This window comes from Phacochoerus africanus, chromosome 7 (assembly GCF_016906955.1).
Source record: "Phacochoerus africanus isolate WHEZ1 chromosome 7, ROS_Pafr_v1, whole genome shotgun sequence".
Taxonomy (NCBI): Eukaryota; Metazoa; Chordata; class Mammalia; order Artiodactyla; family Suidae; genus Phacochoerus; species Phacochoerus africanus.
The window spans coordinates 66,184,124-66,205,062 of record NC_062550.1 but is presented as its reverse complement, the minus strand read 5'-3'; the positions used below and the strand labels follow the sequence as shown (position 1 = coordinate 66,205,062).

At 42.1% G+C, this 20,939-nt stretch overlaps 1 protein-coding gene across 2 annotated transcripts in view; it reads right to left on the bottom strand.

Annotated features, from left to right (window-relative positions):
- Nucleotides 1-247: 247 nt before the first annotated feature.
- The window catches only part of A2M (alpha-2-macroglobulin), a 75,910-nt gene continuing 55,218 nt past the window's right edge, over nt 248-20,939 (bottom strand). For both annotated transcript variants that reach the window (XM_047787590.1, XM_047787589.1), the window contains exons 19-36: nt 19,864-20,092; nt 19,006-19,132; nt 18,121-18,242; nt 17,715-17,766; nt 15,748-15,831; nt 15,292-15,468; nt 14,883-14,970; nt 13,071-13,227; nt 12,458-12,532; nt 11,238-11,418; nt 7,810-8,033; nt 5,977-6,195; nt 5,665-5,789; nt 4,390-4,480; nt 2,970-3,038; nt 1,455-1,557; nt 727-768; nt 248-383 (exon numbers count right to left, since the gene is read on the bottom strand). In XM_047787590.1, coding sequence (XP_047643546.1) covers nt 367-383; nt 727-768; nt 1,455-1,557; nt 2,970-3,038; nt 4,390-4,480; nt 5,665-5,789; nt 5,977-6,195; nt 7,810-8,033; nt 11,238-11,418; nt 12,458-12,532; nt 13,071-13,227; nt 14,883-14,970; nt 15,292-15,468; nt 15,748-15,831; nt 17,715-17,766; nt 18,121-18,242; nt 19,006-19,132; nt 19,864-20,092 — 2,182 coding nt within the window. In that variant the 3' untranslated portion in view covers nt 248-366. The remainder of the gene's footprint in view (nt 384-726; nt 769-1,454; nt 1,558-2,969; nt 3,039-4,389; nt 4,481-5,664; nt 5,790-5,976; nt 6,196-7,809; nt 8,034-11,237; nt 11,419-12,457; nt 12,533-13,070; nt 13,228-14,882; nt 14,971-15,291; nt 15,469-15,747; nt 15,832-17,714; nt 17,767-18,120; nt 18,243-19,005; nt 19,133-19,863; nt 20,093-20,939) is intronic.

Here is a 20,939-nt window from a genome sequence, read left to right as displayed (position 1 = left end):
TCTGGCTTTTTCTTGGGGTATTCCCATAATCAAACACACTTTATAGGCTCCTAGTACATAATCGAATACCTTCTTTTTTCCCTGCAACCCCTAAATGAAGCCTACTCTGACCACTGTCTCTGTAATGTATTTTACTTTTTGAAATCCCTTAGACCTTGACTGATACGAATTTTAACTCAGGATTCTATTGGAAATCATATGGAAGTATAATAAATGTTTATTGAATAACTGAAGGCACCATAGACTCTGACCAGAAAAAAAAAAAGGTTTATTTATTAAGCTTTCAGAGATACACTCTTTTCTAATATGGAGAACTGAAGCTGTGGAACAGGGACTCCAGCAAAGCAGTTTTTATTGATGTGGCCTTTAAACATTTCCAGGATCTGTGATAGTGGAAAGAATAGAAAATTAAGATGTATTTGGGTTTCCTGAGCAGTGAATATTCCTCCCCTTAGATCTGGGCAGCATCGTGCCTGAGGAAATGCAGTTGGTCTAGTGGGAAATGAAATCCATTACTTAAAAATTATTCGATATGCAATTCTATGAACTGTCTGAGTTTTGACTTTCAGGGGCCCTTTCCCAATAAATTTACTTTTCTAGGATAAGTTGCACAGTGAGCAGCACATGCAATCTATGAAAAATATTTAGCCAGATTTTTATGGAGGAGATGTGAAGGACAAACCAAAAGGGTTGTGACTCCATCGGGAAAGAATGTGAATTGCTTACCTTTGCTGCAAGGAGCGTTGTACTCAGCGATGGCAAACTCAGCTGAATAAAAACAAAAATGGCCAGATGAAGTGAGAGGGAAACAAACATCTATGGGGCACAAGTCAACGCAAGACTCTTTATTGTGGGAAGAACCGTATAGTATCAGAAACATCAGCAGCATTCATTGGTTGTGTTGCTTTCTCTCTTACATTGTTGTCTTTTCAAATAATGTGTGTGATGCTTCCCTTTATTCTAAACCCCTGAAGGGTAACTGTTCAGATGTTCTGCTTATTTAAATTTCATACTGTCCTACAGTTGATTTTATCAAAGGAAATGGAACTCAATATCCTACCGGTGCTTTGTAGTAGCAATTAATATATTTATACTATAGGTAGTTTCCACAATGTATGTAGAGAAGACGAAGATGGGAGAATCCGTCTTGGTGGAGACAAAATGAAGTGATGAGAACAAGTGGTGTCATGCATTGCCCCAATATATTGCTCAAATCTAAATTTCTGTGGCCAGAACTATATCTAGTCCCTTATGATGGAGCATGACAATGGGAGAAAAAAGAACGTATACATGCATAACTGGGTCACCTTGCTGTACAGCAGAAAATTAACAGAACACTGTAAATCAGCTATAATGGAAAAAATAAAAATCACTATAAGATTAAAAAAAAAGAAACAAAAATACATTTCTGTGACTGGGAATTTAATTTCCGTGGGAAAGTTGGTCTCACTCACCTGTCTCATAATAGTCATAGACTTTCACTATGGCTGGTTTCAGATCTCTTACTGGGATGTCCTGTGTAACCGTGAAGGACATGCTCAGGGACCGATCTGTCACCTATAAAGCGAAAGGGAATCAAGTGAGGAGCTTTCTTCTTTATTTGAACACGTTTAAGAATGAACTATTTTGGGGAAAAAGTTTTTGTCAACTAACAGGGTTCTTAAATTGGACCGAAAGCTCTCAGGGGAGATGAAAACACACCCAATTGTTTCTTAAATAACCAAAACTATTTGTATGTTCTCAAATTTGTGAGTACATGGCTCTGTTTGAATGATGGATGCTTCTTATGGTTTGAATAGCTATGTTCATTTTTAAATATCAGGGATTCAGTACAGTTTCACTTTTCTCTCTCTCTCTCTTTTTTTTTTTCCTTTTTAGGGCCACACCCGAGGCATATGGAGGTTCTCAGGCTAGGGGTCACATTGGAGCTACCACCACTGACCTATGCCACAGCCACAGCAACATGGGATCTGAACCACGTCTGCGACCTACACTACAGGTCATGGCAACGCTGGATCCTTAACCCACTGAGCGAGGCCAGGGATCAAACCCAAAACCTCACGGTTCCTAGTCGGATTTGTTTTCGCTGTGCCATTATGGGAACGCCTCACTTCTCCAGCTTGTGGAAGTACTTGTTTTTTTTTTTTTTTTTTTTTGTCTTTTTTGCTATTTCTTGGGCTGCTGCCATGACATATGGAGGTTCCCAGGCTAGGGGTCGAATCGGAGCTGTAGCCACCGGCCTACGCCAGAGCCACAGCAACGCGGGATCCGAGCCGTGTCTTCAACCTACAGCACAGCTCAAGGCAGCGCCAGATTGTTAACCCACTGAGCAGGAGCAGGGACCGAACCCCCAACCTCATGGTTCCTAGTCGGATTCGTTAACCACTGCGCCACCACGGGAACTGTGGAAGTACTTGTGTTGACTCAAACAGGAATATAAAAGGCTGATCACTGCAGCCTTCAGTTTCGTAAAATTTGTAAACTAAAATATCCATCAATATAAGAATGAAAAAACTGTGCAACAACACACAACTACAAAACCAGGTTGGTTTGTTGGTGGACTTAATCTTGTTATTTTATGCCAAGTCCTTGCTGAGATGGACAGTATATTCCCCTTTTGTCTTGTCGATGTGATGCTGATATAATAATTGACTAATCCCAGTGGCTACTTCCTTATATTACTCCATATCTTCAAATTAACTTGTACACATAAGAAGCATATTTTGTGGAGAATTTACTTATGGGGTCCTCGAAATATTCATATCCCAAGGTTATAATCAGCCATTCCTTCTCATAGTCCCAGATGAATATCAATACAGAAGTACAGGAGCATATTCACTGAAACTCAGAATTCTCAAATTTTTAGCATGGAGGTGATGTCTCCAAAATGTCTTTATTCACTTCCCAGGGAGCTCCCAGAGAGGGATCATTATCTATAATTTTTGCAGCTGAAACGGCTGGGTGCTCACCTTTTCCAGGTAAATCAAAACATGGTTGCTGCTGACCTCTGTTCGGCTCACGTTGTCAGATCTTTCAAGCTGAGGAAAATCAAGACATCACAAGTGTTAAGAAACAGACGAAAACCCCGAGGAACCAGAGAAAAGAAGAATGTTTATTATTACCAAATTAAGCCTGAGGGTAAAACGTCTTCAAATTTTTTTTATAAGCAAAGACAATAATGTGGAGAGATTAAAAATGAAAGGCAACTGGAACACAGGATTTAATATAAGTATGACACAGGACTATTGTGTAAAGTTGATTTATTTGAAGACAAGGCAACTAAATATCCTAAACTTGCGAATTACCCATATTTAGGGTTCAATTCACATTGTGTTCCTTCATGAAGGAGATTTTTGTTTTTTTTTTACATTTTTTGGTGTTTTTTCTAACTTGTAGCAATCTCTTTCCCCCCGCACTTCTATACTAGTTTTAGTTTATGTCTATCAATCTTTTTCATATTTTTTCAGTAGTTCATGTGCATATGCTTTATCTTCTGAAGAGTCTAAGCTCCAATATAGCAGGAGCCTGCTGACATTTTCTTCTAGTAGATGTGCCACCTGGCAGAGTGCTGTTCATGACAACAGACAAGAGGTCACTGTGGGTCTCACCAAAGCAGTAGATGGGAAGGCTGCTGGAGGTGGCAAGGTCACCAAGTCTGCCCAGAAAGCTTAGAAGGTTAAATGCACACCTGCCACCCCAGCTTGAAGGACAGTCTCAAAACTGTCTAAAGTTAGTCGTGAAAGACTGGTTAATGATAACAGCACATCATAAAACCAGAAGGAGAGGAAAATGTTTTATGGCTCGTTTGTTTTTCTGTGTGTGGCAGTTTTGAGTTATCAGTTTTTAAAATGGGCATTTTTAATTCATATTTTAATGGCAACTTGACCAAAAATCATCACAGAATTTTGAGGTCCATTAAAACAAAGTTAAATAAGAAAAACAACAACCCCCCATGCAAACATGCTAAATTATATTTCTTTTTTTTTCTTCTTCTTTTTTTTGCTTTTTAGGGCTGCACTCGCAGCATATGGAGGTTCCCAGGCTAGGGGTCGAATCTGAGCTGCAGTTGCTGGCCTACACCACAGCCACACAGGATCCAAGCCGCATCTGTGACCTACGCCACAGCTCATGGCAACCCCAAATCCTTCACCCACTGAGCAAGGCCAGGAATCGAACTGCACGTCCTCATGAATGCTAGTCAGATTTGCTAACTGCTGAGCCTTGACGGGAACTCCCTAAATTATATTTCTGAGTTTGAAGAAAGTAAAATGTCTTTGGTAGAAGTTGATTTAACAGTATTTTCATATTAATATTGTTTCATATTAATATTGTATTCTTTACACAAAACATCCAATAAAACAGGGTCTCCTGGGCTTATAATAAACCTACCATTTTCACTGTTGGTTTCAAAGGAATGAAGCCAGATACCATCTTTACATCAACAATCGCCATGTTGGAGGCTGGACGGCTTCCGGTGTAACTGAAGACCCAGGGAAGAAAGGAATTAGGCTTTTCTGTGTTATTAAATATTCTCTTTTTTCTATGTCCACAGTAAGCACTCAACAGCCCTAAAAGGTACACGGAAGTCTTCCTAAATCTCCCACCCAAGTAGCTCAGAAACCTTGCTGTGCCTGAGAATCTGTAGGGAGAGGCTGTTAAAGCCACAGAGACCAGGCCCTACTCTAGACCAGGTGAGTCAGAGCTTCATGTGTGTGAGCTCTGATGATCTGCATTTTAAGAAAGTTCTCTAAGTGAGGCATACATAGCTTGGGCTTGAGACAGCAAACCTATCTCAGCTGTTTTGTAGACTTTCTCTTTTTTTCCTGAATAATATCCCCAACCAGGTTATAATATTCTTGTGGACAGATTTTGAATATGATTGCATAGGAATGTATTTCCCTCTAAATGGATTATTTTATATACAATCTGAGATTTAATTTTTGCCTGTAGGAATTCTAACTAGAGAGTCATACATCCTTCTAGTCACACATTTTCAAGAAGTCTTTACCTCTGTCCTGGATCGAGCAAGAATAATATAGGATTTCATTATAATAGAATGAAATTAGCATGCATCATTACATTAGAAAAAAGCCAGGAATTCAGGTTAGAGCCAAGGGGCAATATTCTTTATTTAATTATGATGGAAGGGAATTAAATAACGAGATTTGACACTAATAGATTTTGGAGTCCGGAGACGTACCATGTAAGCCCCTTCCTTCACTGAGAAGTTCTGTGTCAAGTGAGGACACGTTGCTTTTTCCTTTTTTTTTCCCTGTCCTTTTAGGACACCTGTGGCATGTGGATGTTCCCAGGCTAGGGGTCTAATTGGAACTACAGCTGCCAGCCTATGCCACAGTCACAGCAATGCCAGATCCAAGCCACATCTGCCACCTACACCACAACCCACGGCAATGCCAGACCCTTTAGCCACTGAGCGAGGCCAGGGATTGAACCCGCATCCTCATGGGTACTAGTTGGATTTTTTTCCACTGGGCCACAACAGGAACTCCATGTTGCTTTTTCAGTAAATGTAGCACAAACATTCACTGTTCCGCTGCTCTGCTTAACGAGGAGTTTTGGTAGGAAGCTTGGCTGTAGGAATCAGATTGGCTGATTCCAGTAGGAAGATCACCCAGAATCCAGTGATACAGTGGGAGGTCTTACCTGACATTCACTGAGATCTGGAAGCTGGTGTGGGCTTTGGGTTCACACGTTGGCGGCAGAGTCTGCACCTCCAAAGCAAATGGGAAGTCTTCCTTTTTCGGGAGAATATTGTACTTCAGAGATGTCTGTGGAACATCAGAGACAAAAATTTGGTGATTTTGTCCTTCCCCAGGATTCTTCCCAACTTCTTCAACTCTTTCTCTGACCTGCCCCATCATCTGCTGAGTCAGGACTGTTCAGCGAGAAGGGGTCCTCTGAACCGTCTGCCCCAACTTGCCGCCACCTGCCCCCACCTGTCCCCAAAAATCTCACCTGGAGGTAAACACATCCTTTTCCTGTTGCTGTTATGCTGTATTCGCCAGGCACTGCTGGCAATGGTATCTGCTGTAGTAACAGGAGGTTGTCGTTGTTCACTTGGAATTTTTTGGAGAATGTCCCTGAGGATTGGATGGTCACCTCTGCAGCCTTCCCGGTCCTGGTGAAAGTGGCTGCTCCGTATTTGGACAAAGCGTGGAGAGCCACCACTGTGTCCTGGAAGAGACAGTTGAGAGAACCCGCTGAAGCATGAAAACCCTTTGAACACCCAATGGCCCATGCAAGCTGCCCCCAAAGGGGCTTTGATTTCCTGTTTCCCTCACTATTTAAATATGGCATCCTAATTTCAGGATTGACTTTAATCCTTTGACAGATGACAGAAACATAAACTTTCACATATCTGCCTTGGACTACATGCCTTAGACATTTATTATATTTCTCAGAAAATCGATCCTTTCTCTTACATCTGGAATATGCACTGTGGAGGACATATCTGAATGGGAATCATTTATGAGCATTAGCTATTTGCCTACGATGTCTTTCTAGACACCTGCGGTCATATCTGTCACCTCCCAACTAAGTCTGGACTGGACTGGCTCTCACCCTGAACTAAACTCTTCTCTGCTGCTGAGATCGGTGCCTGAGAAAATCCAGGGTCTTTTGCAGTCATGATCAGAGTCATGCTACACTTTCTCCAGAGGACATATGAGATGAATAATTACAATTATATTTTGATTTATTGACATTTTTACTTGGCACTCTCTCTTTTATCAGAAGTTTGGCTCCCCACTGGCATGCCACAGTCTCAACTGAACCATCTTCTAAATAATAGATTTCTAAGAAGCGAATGGTCGCTGTTCTCACAAAACTGTTTTCTCCATTCTTATTGAAAAATAAGAGATTAAATACAATGGAAAAAGGATGGGATGTCATTTTGTCATATTCTCCTTCTCTTTTAGGGTGTATCTAGCCTAACCTCTGAATTCTCTGGAGTGGAAACTCCTTGCTCTGTCTAGATTGGTGAAACTTTTAGATTTAAGATTATACAGTTAGTCTCAGGAGGTTGGATGAATAAAGATAGTTCTTTATGCTTTGATGAACAAATGCCTGCATATTAACAGGTGGGAAGAATAAGCATGAAATGATTTGATCTTTAAAAGAAGCCAGTAAAGGTGGACCTAGAAAAGGAGGGATTTGCAAAAAGAGATTGTTGCGTTCCGAGTCATGTTTCTGGGGCCAATTTGAAAGGAACTCAGAACTTCCAGAAGAATGGTAGATTTTAAAATTCATTCTGCCGTGGCCCTTGTGTACAGGGTCCTGGTCCCCCGTTGTTGCTTTAGGGATGTAGGGTTGTTATTGGGAATAGGAGCCTGTGATAATAATATGGGGTGGGGGGGACCAGAATTATAGGCTTTTTTTTTTGCCTTTTGTCTTTTTAGGGCCACACCCTCGGCATGTAGAGGTTCCCAGGCTAGAGGTCTAATTGGAGCTATTGCCGCTAGCCTACGCCACAGCCTACGCCACAGCCAGGTCTGCAACCTACACCACAGCTCATGGGAACACCAGATCCTTAACCCATGGGATTGAACCCGCAACCTCATGGTTCCTAGTCGGTTTCGTTTTCACTGTACCATGACGGGAACTCCAATTCTAGACATTTTCTTTTCAGCCCTCTTTGACTCTCCTTTCTCCTTATGTCTCACCATCCTCGAATACGAATAACACTTCCCTCGTTTCAAGTTATTCTCCTCTTCATTTTTTCCTTCCTGTCTCTTGTTCAAACCTTTTGCCACCCGAAGGGGAAGTAAAAGGCTCTGGTCAGCCACAGACCTGCGTGGAGGAGAAGCCCCCTTGGGAATTCTGCTGCTTTGTGATCCACTTCATGATTGACGTAGCGAGGTTCAGGTCCTCCGAGCTCAGGGCGGACTGGGCTGTGAGGCAAGCGAGGAGCACGTAGGCCGTCATCTCCACCTCAGCTGAGGGCGCCCGGGGTTTGTAAAAATGCTGCACTGGTGCCTCAGGTTTCTGAGGTCGCGTCCAGTGGATGGAATCATCTGGAGGTGAGAAAAAGATTTGTAAATGATGACACAGTCATACTTAATTTCAGGTGAATGTACACAAGCCTGGAGTTCCCATCGTGGCAGAGCGGAAATGAATCTGACTAGGAACCAGGAGGTTGCGGGTTCGATCCCTGGCCTTGCTCAGTGGGTTAAGGATCCAGCGTGGCTGTGAGTGGTGGTGTAGGTTGCAGACACAGCTCAGATCCCGCGTTGCTGTGGCTGTGGTGTAGGCCGGCAGCTACAGCTCTGATTCGACCCCTAGCCTGGGAACCTCCATATGCCATGGGTGTGGTCCTAAAAGACAAAACAAACAAAAAAACACACAAGCCGGAGCTGAAGTGAGGGTTGGGTTTCAGTGATAATCTCTTAAGCCTTACCTAGCTGTTTTTCCTTCTAGGTAAAGCTGAACTTGGTTTGTTTCAGCTGGGCTAAGGCGGTCGTGTTGCTGGAGTCTGAAACCTACAGGCATCTAAGTTTTCCAAAGGTGGCTATAGTTGTATTGGTGGCAGAGACAAATAACAGAGCACGTTCTCTGACTGGCTGTGATGATTTCCTATTTCTGATGTTATCCAGGTTTAGTTAAATTTTCTATAAAGACTATCCTTAGAGATTTCTTATGAAGATCCCATCAAATGAGATAATGGAGTTTACACTCAGTAGATCAGGAAAAAAGAGTAATCCTCAAAATACCAAAGGCTGACAGGAGGTGAAATAATGGGAAGCGATTTATACTGTTGTGGGAAGTAAAGTTCTTTTTTGTGTGTGTGTGTGTGTGCCACACTTGTGGCATATGGAAGTTCCCAGGCTAGGGGTCAAATTGGACCTGCTGCTCCTGGCCTATGCCACAGCCACAGCCACGCTGGATCCAAACTGCATTTGCCATCTATGCCGCAGCTTAAGCCACTGATTGAGGCCAGGGATTAAACCTGCATCCTCACGGACACGATGTCAGGTTCTTAACCTGCTGAGCCACAACAGGAACTCCAGAAGTATAGCCCTCTTTTTTTTTTTTTTTTGTCTTTTTAGGGCTGTACCCGCGGCATATGGAGGTTCCCAGGCTAGGGGTCTCATTGGAGCTGTTGCTGCTGGCCTACACCAGAGCCACAGCAATGCCAGATCCGAGCTGCGTCTGCAACCTGCACCACAGCTCACAGAACGCCAGATCCTTAACTCACTGAACGAGGCCAGGGATTGAACCCGCAACCTTATGGTTCCTAGTCGGATTTGTTTCTGCTGCATCATGATGGGAACTCCTAGAAGTATAACCCTTTTGATGAGTGATTTGGTGATACCCAGCAAAGTGGGGGATGTGCTTAGTCCACTAACCAGCAGTCATGCTTTCTAAGTGCAAGTTAGAGAAATTCACCTAAACCCTCAAGGAGACACGTATATGAGGAGTATTCCTTGGAGCACAGTTTGCAATGGCAACAAATAAGAAACAAGAAAAGATCCATGAGGGGAGAGACTCTTTGTAAATTATAACCTTTTTATATGTTGTAATGTATTATGCAGCAGAAAAAAATTAATGAGCAAGGAGTACAGGGGACTCCTATCTTCATCATGCTGAACTTAAAAAAATGAAAGGCAAATAAACTGACAAGCAAACAGGCAGAAATACTCAGATGTGCAATACTTCTTATCTGAAGATGAAAAATGTAAATATTCTGAATATTATTTAGGGATATGTATGCAGTAAAAAGGAAAAGAAATTCATGGACATTGTAATGACAAATTCAGGATGATAGCTTTTGTGGGTGGGAGTGGTACACAGGGATTTTTCCAGCATTAGTAATATTTTGTTTCTTAAACTGGAAGGGAGGTATTAAAGGTATTTGCTAATTATTCTGTATGCTTTCTTGTATATCTGAAATATTTCCCAATACTCTTTAAGGATAAACAATTACTGATACTGTCAAGGGAGAAAGGTAGAACACCTTTTTTTTTTTTTTTTTTTTTAAGGTAGACTGTGTTTTATTGGATGCCTTATTATTGCTTTTTTTTTTCTTTCTTTTTAGTGCCGCACCTGCAGCATATGGAGGTTCCCAGGCTAGGGGTCCAATTGGAGCTACAGCTACTGGCCTACGCCACAACTACAACAATGTGGGATCTGAGATGCGTCTGTGACCTACACCACAGCTTACGGCAATGCTGGATCCTTAACCCACTGAGTGAGGCCAGGGATCGAACCCTCAACTCCATGGTTCCTAGTTGGACTCATTTCTGCTGCACAGTGGGAACTCCCTGGATACCTTATTATCATTTGCATTTTATTTTCTACTTTTAGACCCCTTACACAGGCCACAGTACACACAGAAGTGTTGTATGAATAATGAATAGATTTGTCAACATCATCAGTCTTGTGAAATGAGCCTAAAATATAAGAACCTGTTCATCAGATTATCCCTTCAGTTTTGTCTTATGTTTAAGATGATACGATGCCCTAGGTAAGGGCTGGGTAAATATTAAGAACTGATATCTTTTTTTTTGTCTTTTGTCTTTTTTTTGGTTGTTGTTGTTGTTGTTGCTATTTCTTGGGCCGCTCCCGAGGCATATGGAGGTTCCCAGGCTAGGGGTTGAATCGGAGCTGTAGCTACCGGCCTACGCCAGAGCCACAGCAACGCGGGATCCGAGCCGCGTCTGCAACCTACACCACAGTTCACAGCAACGCCAGATCGTTAACCCACTGAGCAAGGACAGGGACCGAACCCGCAACCTCATGGTTCCTAATCGGATTCGTTAACCACTGCGCCACGACGGGAACTCCCAAGAACTGATATCTTAATCATAGTAACTAATACTTTATAGCATCTGCTCTGTGCTATATATTCCAGTTAATGCTTTACATGCATTAACTCATTTAATTCTGGGAGTTAAATACTATTTACTCTGCGATAAATACTATTATCAGTCTCATTTTACTAATGAAGTCACTGAAACAGACAAGTTAAGTGACTTGTCCAAGCCCACATAGGCAATACGTTTTGGAGCTGGTCTTCAGAGGCTGAGCTTCTCACTATAACAGTCTATTGCCTTTTATCTGTGGATGTGTGACGGGAGTGAGAAATCCTAGAATCTGGAAAGATATAAACACAAGAATGGAGGGGAAAGGGATCCCTAGAGGTTGTCACGGGGGCTTTCTGCCGTGGAGTGGTTGGTCCAGTGAATGTGAGATGGGAAGGAGACCTAGGGTGCTCTCACCTTCCTTCACGGCTTCCGCATCTAGTGACTGGAGCACTTCTTTCTTCTTTTCCTGGTTACCCGCCAGGGCAAAGGCGTAGGCCAGCAGTGCCTTGGTGTAGACATGGCTGCCTTGGGATCCCTCCTGGGCTGACTTCCAGGCTGTCTCCAGGCAGAACAGGGCACTGCGGACGACAGGGTGCTGCGAAAGGAGAACGGGAAGTGGATGAGTTGCGTCACAGGGGGGCTGGCGCTCCCAGGTCAGTGCGCAGACCACAGCGCAGAGGCAAAGAAGTTTACCGAAGGCATTGGTCCCTCTAGTCTCATTCTTATGGATAGAAAGAATAATATAGATTTTTTTTTTTTAGGGCTGCACCTGTGGCATATGGAAGTTCCCAGGTTAGGGGTCAAATGGGAGCTGCAGCCGTTGCCCTACCCCACAGCCACAGCAACACAGGATCTGGGCTCATCTGCAACCTGCACTACAGCTCACCGCAACGCTGGATCCTTAACCCACTGAGGGAGGCCAGGCATCGAACCCTCATCCTCATGGATACTAGTCGGGTTCATTATCCACTAAACCACAGCAGAAACTCCTAGGACTTTCTTTTCTTTTTTTTTCAGAGTATAGTTGATTTACAGGGCTGTGTCAATTTCTGCTATACAGCACAATGCTCCAGTCATACATACATATATATATATATATATATATATATATATATACACATTCTTTTTCTTGTACTATCTTCCATCCTGTTCTATCCCAAAATACTGGATATAGTTCCCTGTGCTGTACAGAAGGACCTCATTGCTTATCCATTCTAAATATAAAAACACGCAGCAGCCCCCGTAGCCTGATGGATAAGGCATTGGCCTCCTAAATATAAAAACTTGCATCGACCAACCCCAAACTCCCTGTCCATCCCACTTCCTCCCTCCCTCGCTTCTATAACCATCTGTCATTCTCACATTCCTAAGGCAGAAATACAGGCCATATCTTTAGAATTCATTTCATATGTGTGTGATGGTGGTGGTGAGGTTGCCGGGGGAGAAAGAGCCTCGGGGCCTCGGTGGGAAAATGTACATCTTCCGTAATGGATTGACCAAAGTCCCTATTGAGGTGGGAAGCACTGGCAGGGCACAGAAGGAAAGCTGACAAGTGGCTTTAGTGGGGTGATGTTTCAGACAGCAGGTCCACAGTTTCACTGCATCTAGAACTAGGCTTCAGCAAGGGTACCTACAGTGACAGCGAGAGGAATCTCCAGGAGCGCAATGGTGACATAGGCAGAGAGGGTTACTTCATCATCCACTCCACCCTGTAAATATGAGAGAGAGGAGAGAGAGAGAGAGAGAGAGAGAGAGAGATATGTGAGTAATTTAACTTCTGAGAACACTCTTATCATCTCCTGGTGTTCTGCTGTCATGGAATTTCTCATTATGCATATTCATCCCCATGGGAAAAACAGTACCATCACCCTACATTCCATCCACTCTCTTTCTTGGTACTACTCAGGTTTTATTTTCTTCCAATAACCTTCCTGAAGGAATTCTTTTCTGGGGGGATTAGGAGGGGGCAGTCACACTTGAGGCATCTGGAAGTTTCCAGGCCAGGGGCTGAATTCGAGCTGCAGCTTCCACCTGCCACACCTGTGGCAACACGAGATCCTTAACTCACTGCGCTGGACCAGGGATCAAACCTGGGCCTCCACAGTGACTGGAGCTGCTGCAGGTGGATCCTTAACCTGCTGCACCACGGTGGGGAACTCCCCTGAAGGAATTCTTATGGTATCACTACCTGTCCTCACCCTTGTAGATATAATGGAGAAACCAAAACTAGCTCCGAGAACACTTCACCTTAATGGCATTGTTGAGCAGTGACCCAGAACTCCTGAAACAGCCATTGTCCTTCTGCTTTTGGGAGAGCCAGGTGAGGGCTTCGGTAATATGCGTTTCATCAATGAAGATGTAGGTTCGAGCCTGGGCAAAAGTCTTCATTACAAAGGCTGTGAGCCTGAGAGGAGAGGAAGACATGATGATACTTATGTTGCTATAATGGTTTTATAACCACCTCACAGCAACAGGCTTCCTAGGACATGTATTTTGGTGTGCATCATCTGACAGGAATTCTTGGGTACTTAGAGCTCCTACCCCCTTAATTTGATGAATCTGCTAGATCTAGTGCAGGTGACCCTTGATCAACATGGTCTGAACTGTGCGGATCCACTTATACGTGGCTTTCTGTTTTGTTTTTCTTTTCTTTTTTCTTTTTTGGCTGTACCCATAGCATGTGGAATTTCATGGGGCCAGGGATCTGGAACCCACAGCACAGCAGTGATCTGAGCCACAGCAGGGACAACACTGGATCCTTAACCCCCTGAGCCACCAGAGAACTCCTCGACATGGCTTTTTTCACTAGATATGTACTACACGAGTACATGATCCCCACTTGGTTGAGTCTGTGGATGCACAACTGGGGATTCAGAGGGGTGAATGTGGATTGTGTTATGTGGATTTTCATCTCCTGGAGGTCAGCACCCTAACCTGCATGTTTTTCAAGGCACAACTGTACTTCTGATGTTACTTATTTTTTCCTATTTATTTCAGTAAGTCTTTAAATCTTTTTTTTCTTTAGTGATTTTCTTCTGTAGATGGCAGAATCTTCACACAGGCAGTCCTTACATGCCGTGACTTCTAACACTGTCTCGTCTTCGGGATTTTTTTTTTCTTTTTTATCTTTTTAGGGCTGCACCTGAGGCATATGGAGGTACCCAGGCTAGGGGTTGAATCAGAGCTGCAGCTGCCTACGCCACAGCCACAGCAACATGGGAACAGAGCCACATCTTCGACCGACACCACAGCTCATGGCAACGCTGGATCCTTAGCCCACTGAGCGAGGCCAGGGATCGAACCTCCATCCTCATGGATGCTAGTCGGGTTCGTTAACCACTGAGCCATGAAGGGAACTCCATTAGGGATTTTAAAACAAGGTTTCATATCACTGAGTCCATCTCCTTTCTTCCCTCCTATTAGTGAATATGTTCTCAGTCAAGATGAATATGAGTTAAAAAAACAATACACGCTGAAGTTAACATGGTTTATCTGGAAGTTATATGATGTTCACTGGCTACCTATGAAAAAACTCATGGTTATGGGAGCTATTTTAGAAAAAAGAGCTATTTCAGGAAAAATAACTTGGTGCGTTATTAACAGGATGAATTTTGGGGACACATTTTTCTTTTTTTGTAGGGCCATACCCATGGCATATGGAAGTTGCCAGGATAGGGGGCGAACTGGAGCTGCAGCTCCTGGCCTGTGCCACAGCCATAGCAATGCCAGATCTGAGCTGCATCTGCGATCCATACTTGTGGATCGCAGCTTGTGGTAACACCAGATCCTTAACCCATTAAATGAGGCCAGGGATCGAACCTGCAGTCTCATGGACCTAGTCAGGTTCTTAACCCACTGAGGCACAATGGGAACTCCTGGGGACATGTTTCACACATGTGTACTTGAATCTCAGCCTTTCTGCTTGCTACCTTGCTAGTCTTGTATAATCAACTATAGGCTTAATAATATGTATTTGGGTTATTGGGAATATAATTTTGATAATACACATAAAAGAGTTGACACAAAAATAGGAGCTCAAAGAACCTATCTTGTCCTTACCAGGTATTGCCCTCACTTCTGCCATAGTGCTCCCCAAAGGTGCTATAGGAGCCATCGTAGTGCTTGTAGAGAAGCTGTCTCTGGTAACCTGGAATGGAAGGTTCGAGAAGCAACATGACAGACTGCACATTCTGTGGCTAGAGACATTACTAAAATGCCTTGGCATCTTGTGATATTTCCTACAGATTTCTGTCATATGTAAGGAGGTTGAGTCTTACACATTTTGTTAGAGGTTGGACACTGGATAGGTCACATGAAATTAATGGTCATAGTATCCTCATTCTTGTGACCATCATAGAATGAGACATTTACATATCATGGAATCGACAAGTAACTCAAGCCTATGGGGAAATCCCTTCTATGGTGAAAATAGCACTGGGAAGTTTTCACTCACTTATTCAATACTCACCGGTGTTGAGGTAGTGAATGGCCTTGGACTTGATCTCTGCAGTCAGCTGCTGTGTTTCATTCAGGTAATCCAGAACATAGATGTTAGGAGCAAAGAGGACCATATTCTGTTCTCCACAGCCGTAGGGCATTTGGAGGAGGTTTTGTGTGTTTCTCATGGCAGAGCCTAATAAGTCTCCTAGGAAATGAGAAAGATGGGAAGTCATAAAAGCTTACAGATTGTAACCCACCAGGATCATTAAGAAGTGAATAATTAACCTAGGTAAGGACATGAATATTTTTAAGAAGGGTGAGTCTTCTAGAGACATAAGTATGATGGGAAGCACTAAACCAGTCCAAAAAAGAAGAGAAGAAAGAAGCTAAAATTATAGTTGTTATTTTGAGAAAGTATATATGGAAAAAAATGTAGTAGGCCTGGTCAACATAGTGTGATAGTCCACGAGGGCTGCAGACTCACCCAAAACTGAGAAGAAGGCACGAGCAGAGTCTTCTACCACATTTGGGGGTAGCTTCAGAGATAATTGTTCAGACGCCCCAGCATCTAGAGAGAGAAACAGATCAGCCATAATGAAAATGATTTCTGCTGTGTATCTTCCCGAAGAACTCCAAGACCTAGAGGCCAGAGCTATGCCCTGCAACCTGAACTCTTTTGGAAAAGTTGCCCCTCTTTTAGTATTCCAGCTTTTTAAAATATCCTCAACATATATGAATGGGATTCTGAGATTTCCACAACTTTTCCTTCCCCAACCATCTTTTCTCCTTGTACATAGAGTTGCACTCCGAAAGAAGGCTACATACTGACAGGTGCCTGTGATGCTGTGATTCTGTTGTAGTCATCCTATGGCTAACACAAGATGGTTATCACAAGATCATATATTTAGTGTCCATTCCCAATCACCTTACTAAACAGTTGTATGAAAAAAACCCCCTATGTATATATAAGCAAAGGAAAAATCTTCAAAAAGTTCCAGAATTCTATAATAATGCTCTGTCTTTACTTCCATCAAATTTTATCAGATAGAAAAATAGTATTTTTTTGGCCATGCGCATGGCATGTGAAGGTTCCCAGCCAGGGATTAAACCTGTATCACAGCAGTGATCTGAGCCACAGCGGTGACAATGCTGGATCCTTAACCTGCTGCACCACAAGGAAACTCCCTGAAGACAGTATTTTTATGGAAGCTCTAGACATGGGCCTAGTGATGATGATGAACAGTGTTTGACTCATTGAAAAGAAATGGATTGCTTTTGATAAGCATACATTTTCTGGGATTTTAATATTGGTGAATTACATGAAGATGAAAAAGAGAAATGTAATATTTATTTTCCAATTGCATCCCATCCTCATAAGGTTAATAATACAACAGTTGTCAAAGGGAATGAAGTTTCAGTTATGCAAGATGAGTAAATTCAAGAGGTCTACTGTGCAGCACAGTGCTTACAGTTAACCACACCGTATTGTATACTGAAATATTTGCTAGTAGGATTGATCTTCTCTTATAAAAATATAATAATAATAGAGTGGGAGGAAACTTTGGAAGTGATCTATAGGTTTATGGTATAGATCGTGGGGATGGTTTCATAGGTGTATACTTATCTCCAAACTCATTAAGTCATATATATTAATTATGTATGCATTATTAATTATATTGACTACATAAGTCATGTAATTACCTTTTATCATGTAGTATAATACATAATTATGTAAAATACGTACATAGTTATGTGAATTATGTACACATTATCTGTATGTCAAAAAACTCTCTTACCTTAAAAAAACTTTGTAAGAAAACACATGACATAAGCAAAGCAAAAGGACAAGTTACCAAATGGAAGAAAAATACTTACAATATTAAATATTTAGACTAGACAACTCTCCACAAAGATAAAGTTACACCTTTTACTGTAAGCTTCTTTAGCCCCTTCTAGAATGCCCAATCGGGTTTTAGGTACAGGATTGGCACCAAATGAATATTGCTATGACAATGTTGCAGCTATGGCAACTTTTTCTTAGGGAAATCACAGTCCTGTCATCAAATACGGTTAGCTATGCAAAACTCAGTGCTGGGATGGCCTGAATCCAGCTACCCATGTGTTGTTTTAAATATCCAAGAAATGCGCTTCTCTGGCAATATTCGTTTTGATTCTACCCACTTTCTACCTATAACCACATCATACACTGTTCAGAAAGACATTTTGATGTTTGCACCGACCCCAAAGAAATAAAGATCTAGGGATGGTCTCTTAATCAAATTACTTGCCTTCTCTAAGAACCAGTTTCCTCACTTACCAAGAGGATTGATGATTCTCCGGGTCCTAACTTACCTTATAGGCAAAGTATACATAAAATTCTTTGAACTTCAAATATTATACCAACTTTGGTTAATGTTATTTTAATTACTAATTATGAGAGGTGAGTCTTACCTGATGGACAAAGCAGAGAGTTGAATGTTACTTCCTTCTCTAGTCCTTCAGGCTTTAGGTGGGAAAAACAGAAAAGTTAATAGAGAGAAAGGACTGACTTTCAAGACATGTGTGTTGATAGGGGAACTATAGGATTCTTGACAGTGAAGACAAGAATTGGAACTGATTTTCAAATGTGTTATATAAAAAAATTCTCGAAGTGTAGGCAATAGGAAGGAGAGAGGTTCATGAATGAGAAAGGGAGGGGAAAATTAGGAAGTTAAGTGGGGGTGGAGAGAATCATATTGTGAAATATACCATGACCATATGTTATTTAGGCATTTTTACCTAAAAGTTGGAGCCCCGATTAGATTCACTACTGTTTTCTTGACTCATTGTGACCCATCAAATGGGAAGGCTTACTTACTTCAACCAACAGGGGCTTGATGATTGTGTCCTTCCTTCCATATTCGGGGACCATAGCCACCTCAGTCCCACACAGCTCTTGAGACGACAGTGCCTCTGCAGTCACTGTGAAATTCACCTTCTCTGAAAAAAGGGGCCAACAGGGATGAGCATCATCTCCCTCTTTCTCAATGCCGCCAAACCCGACAATTTATAAATATGTAAATCTTTGTGACCTGTGTTTTTTTTTTTTTTTTGGTGGTTGTTCTATAAAAACATAGGACCATGAATGAAAGCAACGTAATCTAGAGGCTAATGATTCTGAGAATCCAAGATCCTAGAATGAAAGACAAAGGAAAACAATTCTACCCTCTGATGGGGAGAATCTTTGCCTGGATAAGGATTCAATAGATAGATAAATCTTTTTTTTTAAATAATTTGAGGTTTTTAATAATAACATAGAGGCTTTCATTATTATTATCTCTATATTTTTTTTAGTGCCAACAAAAGGCAACCTTAGATTTGTAATTAATATAGTTAGGAAACCCACAAGAAATGGATGCACTGAGCTATAGGGGACTCCCTTTTATATGTTTATGATTATTATCTCATATAGAATAATTCTTGGGAATTTCAAGACATTGTTTTTTTTCTAGAATGATTTTTATTTTTTCCATTATAGCTAGTTTACAGTGTTCTGTCAGTTTTCTACTGTACAGCGACAGATGATTGAATTAAGAAGATGTGGTATATATACACAATGGAATACTACTCAGCCATAAAAAGAACAAAATAATGCCATTTCCAGCAACATGGATGGAACTAGACACTCTTATACTAAGTGAAGTAAGTTAGAAAGAGATACAATCTTTGAATAGAGAACTGCTTCTAAGAGACTGTCTCTCACCTAATGATTTTGGGGTTACTGCCCAGGACACAGTTTGCCGGCCATTCCCACAGATACAGTGGGCCTCTTCTTCCTTCTCTTCTGGGACAGCTAGGAATGCAGGAGAGGCCGTCAGGTGCACACTGACCTGAAAACACAGGCGATACAAAGAGACAAATAGACCAGAGGGAGAGGGGACCAATGGGAGAATGGCTTGAAATAAAGCACATTGGGGGATTGGTTAGATTTCAGGTTGCCTCATATAGAAGGTGATGTAAACAAAGACCTCATCTTATATCACCTTAGGTGGATCTGGCATCCGAATATTAGTGTCTTGGGATAATTTGCTTTTTGTGTGTGGCAGGGACAGAGGTAAGGAGATGTCATGATGATATCTTTGTTGCCTGTGGGAGCTCTGCTCCTTGGCCTAGGGTCTTGACTCCCAGCAGAGTCTACAAGACTTATAACCAGTTATGTTTCAGCAGAAGTAAGATGTACCTAAACAACTTTAAAAATAAAGTTTAATATAATTAATCATATATGAAAAGTTAAAAGTATGGGAATGTAGAGGTTGAAACCTTAGGATAAGACATGAGCATCAGCATGTTGGTTTTTGCTGTTCCTGTCAGAAATCTTCCTACTACACAAACTTCCTAACTTTAAAGGCTTATGATAAGGGTCAGAAACTTGTGTTAAGTTACAATACAGTATTTGGAGATATCAGCAACCATAATCATACAACATATGAATATCTCTGATGCTGCTACTCCCCTGGTGAGCCCGTTTTATACATAGGAGTTGGTCAGTATCCCCAGGAATGCAACATTTATTTTCCTTGACTATTACGGTGTGCTCAGTTTAGTAAAGAGAGGTCCTTACCCGGATGCATTTGGGAAGGTAGTTGAACACAGTGGCCTTGAGCGTGAAGCCCTCTCCACGGATCACTGAGTAGGGCATTGTGAGCTCCACAAAGAATGGCTGGAAGGCTTGGAGAGAGGCAGTCGGAGAGAGACCAAGTCCAATGTCACTGGCCAGGCAGAGGGCCCCTGCCTTCCACTCAGTGATGGTATCAGGGATGGTCACTTCTATTTCAGCCACACCTGAGGCGCTGCAGAGGATGGCAGTGTGATGAACAAAGAGTAAGCAGTTAAAGACAGGCATACCCATTTCATGGCACTTGGGTTTATTGTGCTTTAATGGTACTGCATATTTTACAGATTGAAGGTTTGTGGCACCCTTGCATCGAACAGGTCTTTTGTGCCATTTTTCCCCCTTTCTCTTCTTTTCTTTCCCTTTCTTTATGGTCACACACATGGCATATGGAAATTCCCTGGGCCAGGGATCAAACCCATGCCACAGCTGTGACCTACCACAGTGGCAGCTGTGGCAGCTCTGTCAACAAGAGATCCTTTAATCCACTGCACTGGCCTGGGGATTGAACTCACACCTTTGCAGCGACTCCACCCGCTGCTGATGGATTCTTAACCCACTGCACCATGGTGGGCACTCCAGTGACATTTTTCCAAATCCATTTTCCAAGACTTGCTTACTTCATGTCTTGATGTTGCATTTTGGCAATTCCCCAATATCAAACTTTTAAATTATTATTCTATTTGTTATGGTGATCTGTGATCAATAATATTTGGTGTTATTACTCTAATTGTTTTGGGGTGCCATGAACTGTGCATGTATAAGACGGCAAATTTGACAGATAAATGTTGTGTGTGTTTTGACTGCCCTACTTCAGAGCTGTGCCTGTGCATCATCTACTCTGCCTGGGCTCTATAAATGGAACAGAGCTTAGATGACCGCACATCTGTTTACAGCATGGTTTACTGAATATTTTAAGTCCACTGCTGAGACCTACTACTCAGAAAGAAAAGATTCCTTTCCAAATATTGCTGCTCATTGACAATGCACCTGGTTACCTGAGAGCTCTGATGGAGGCATACAAT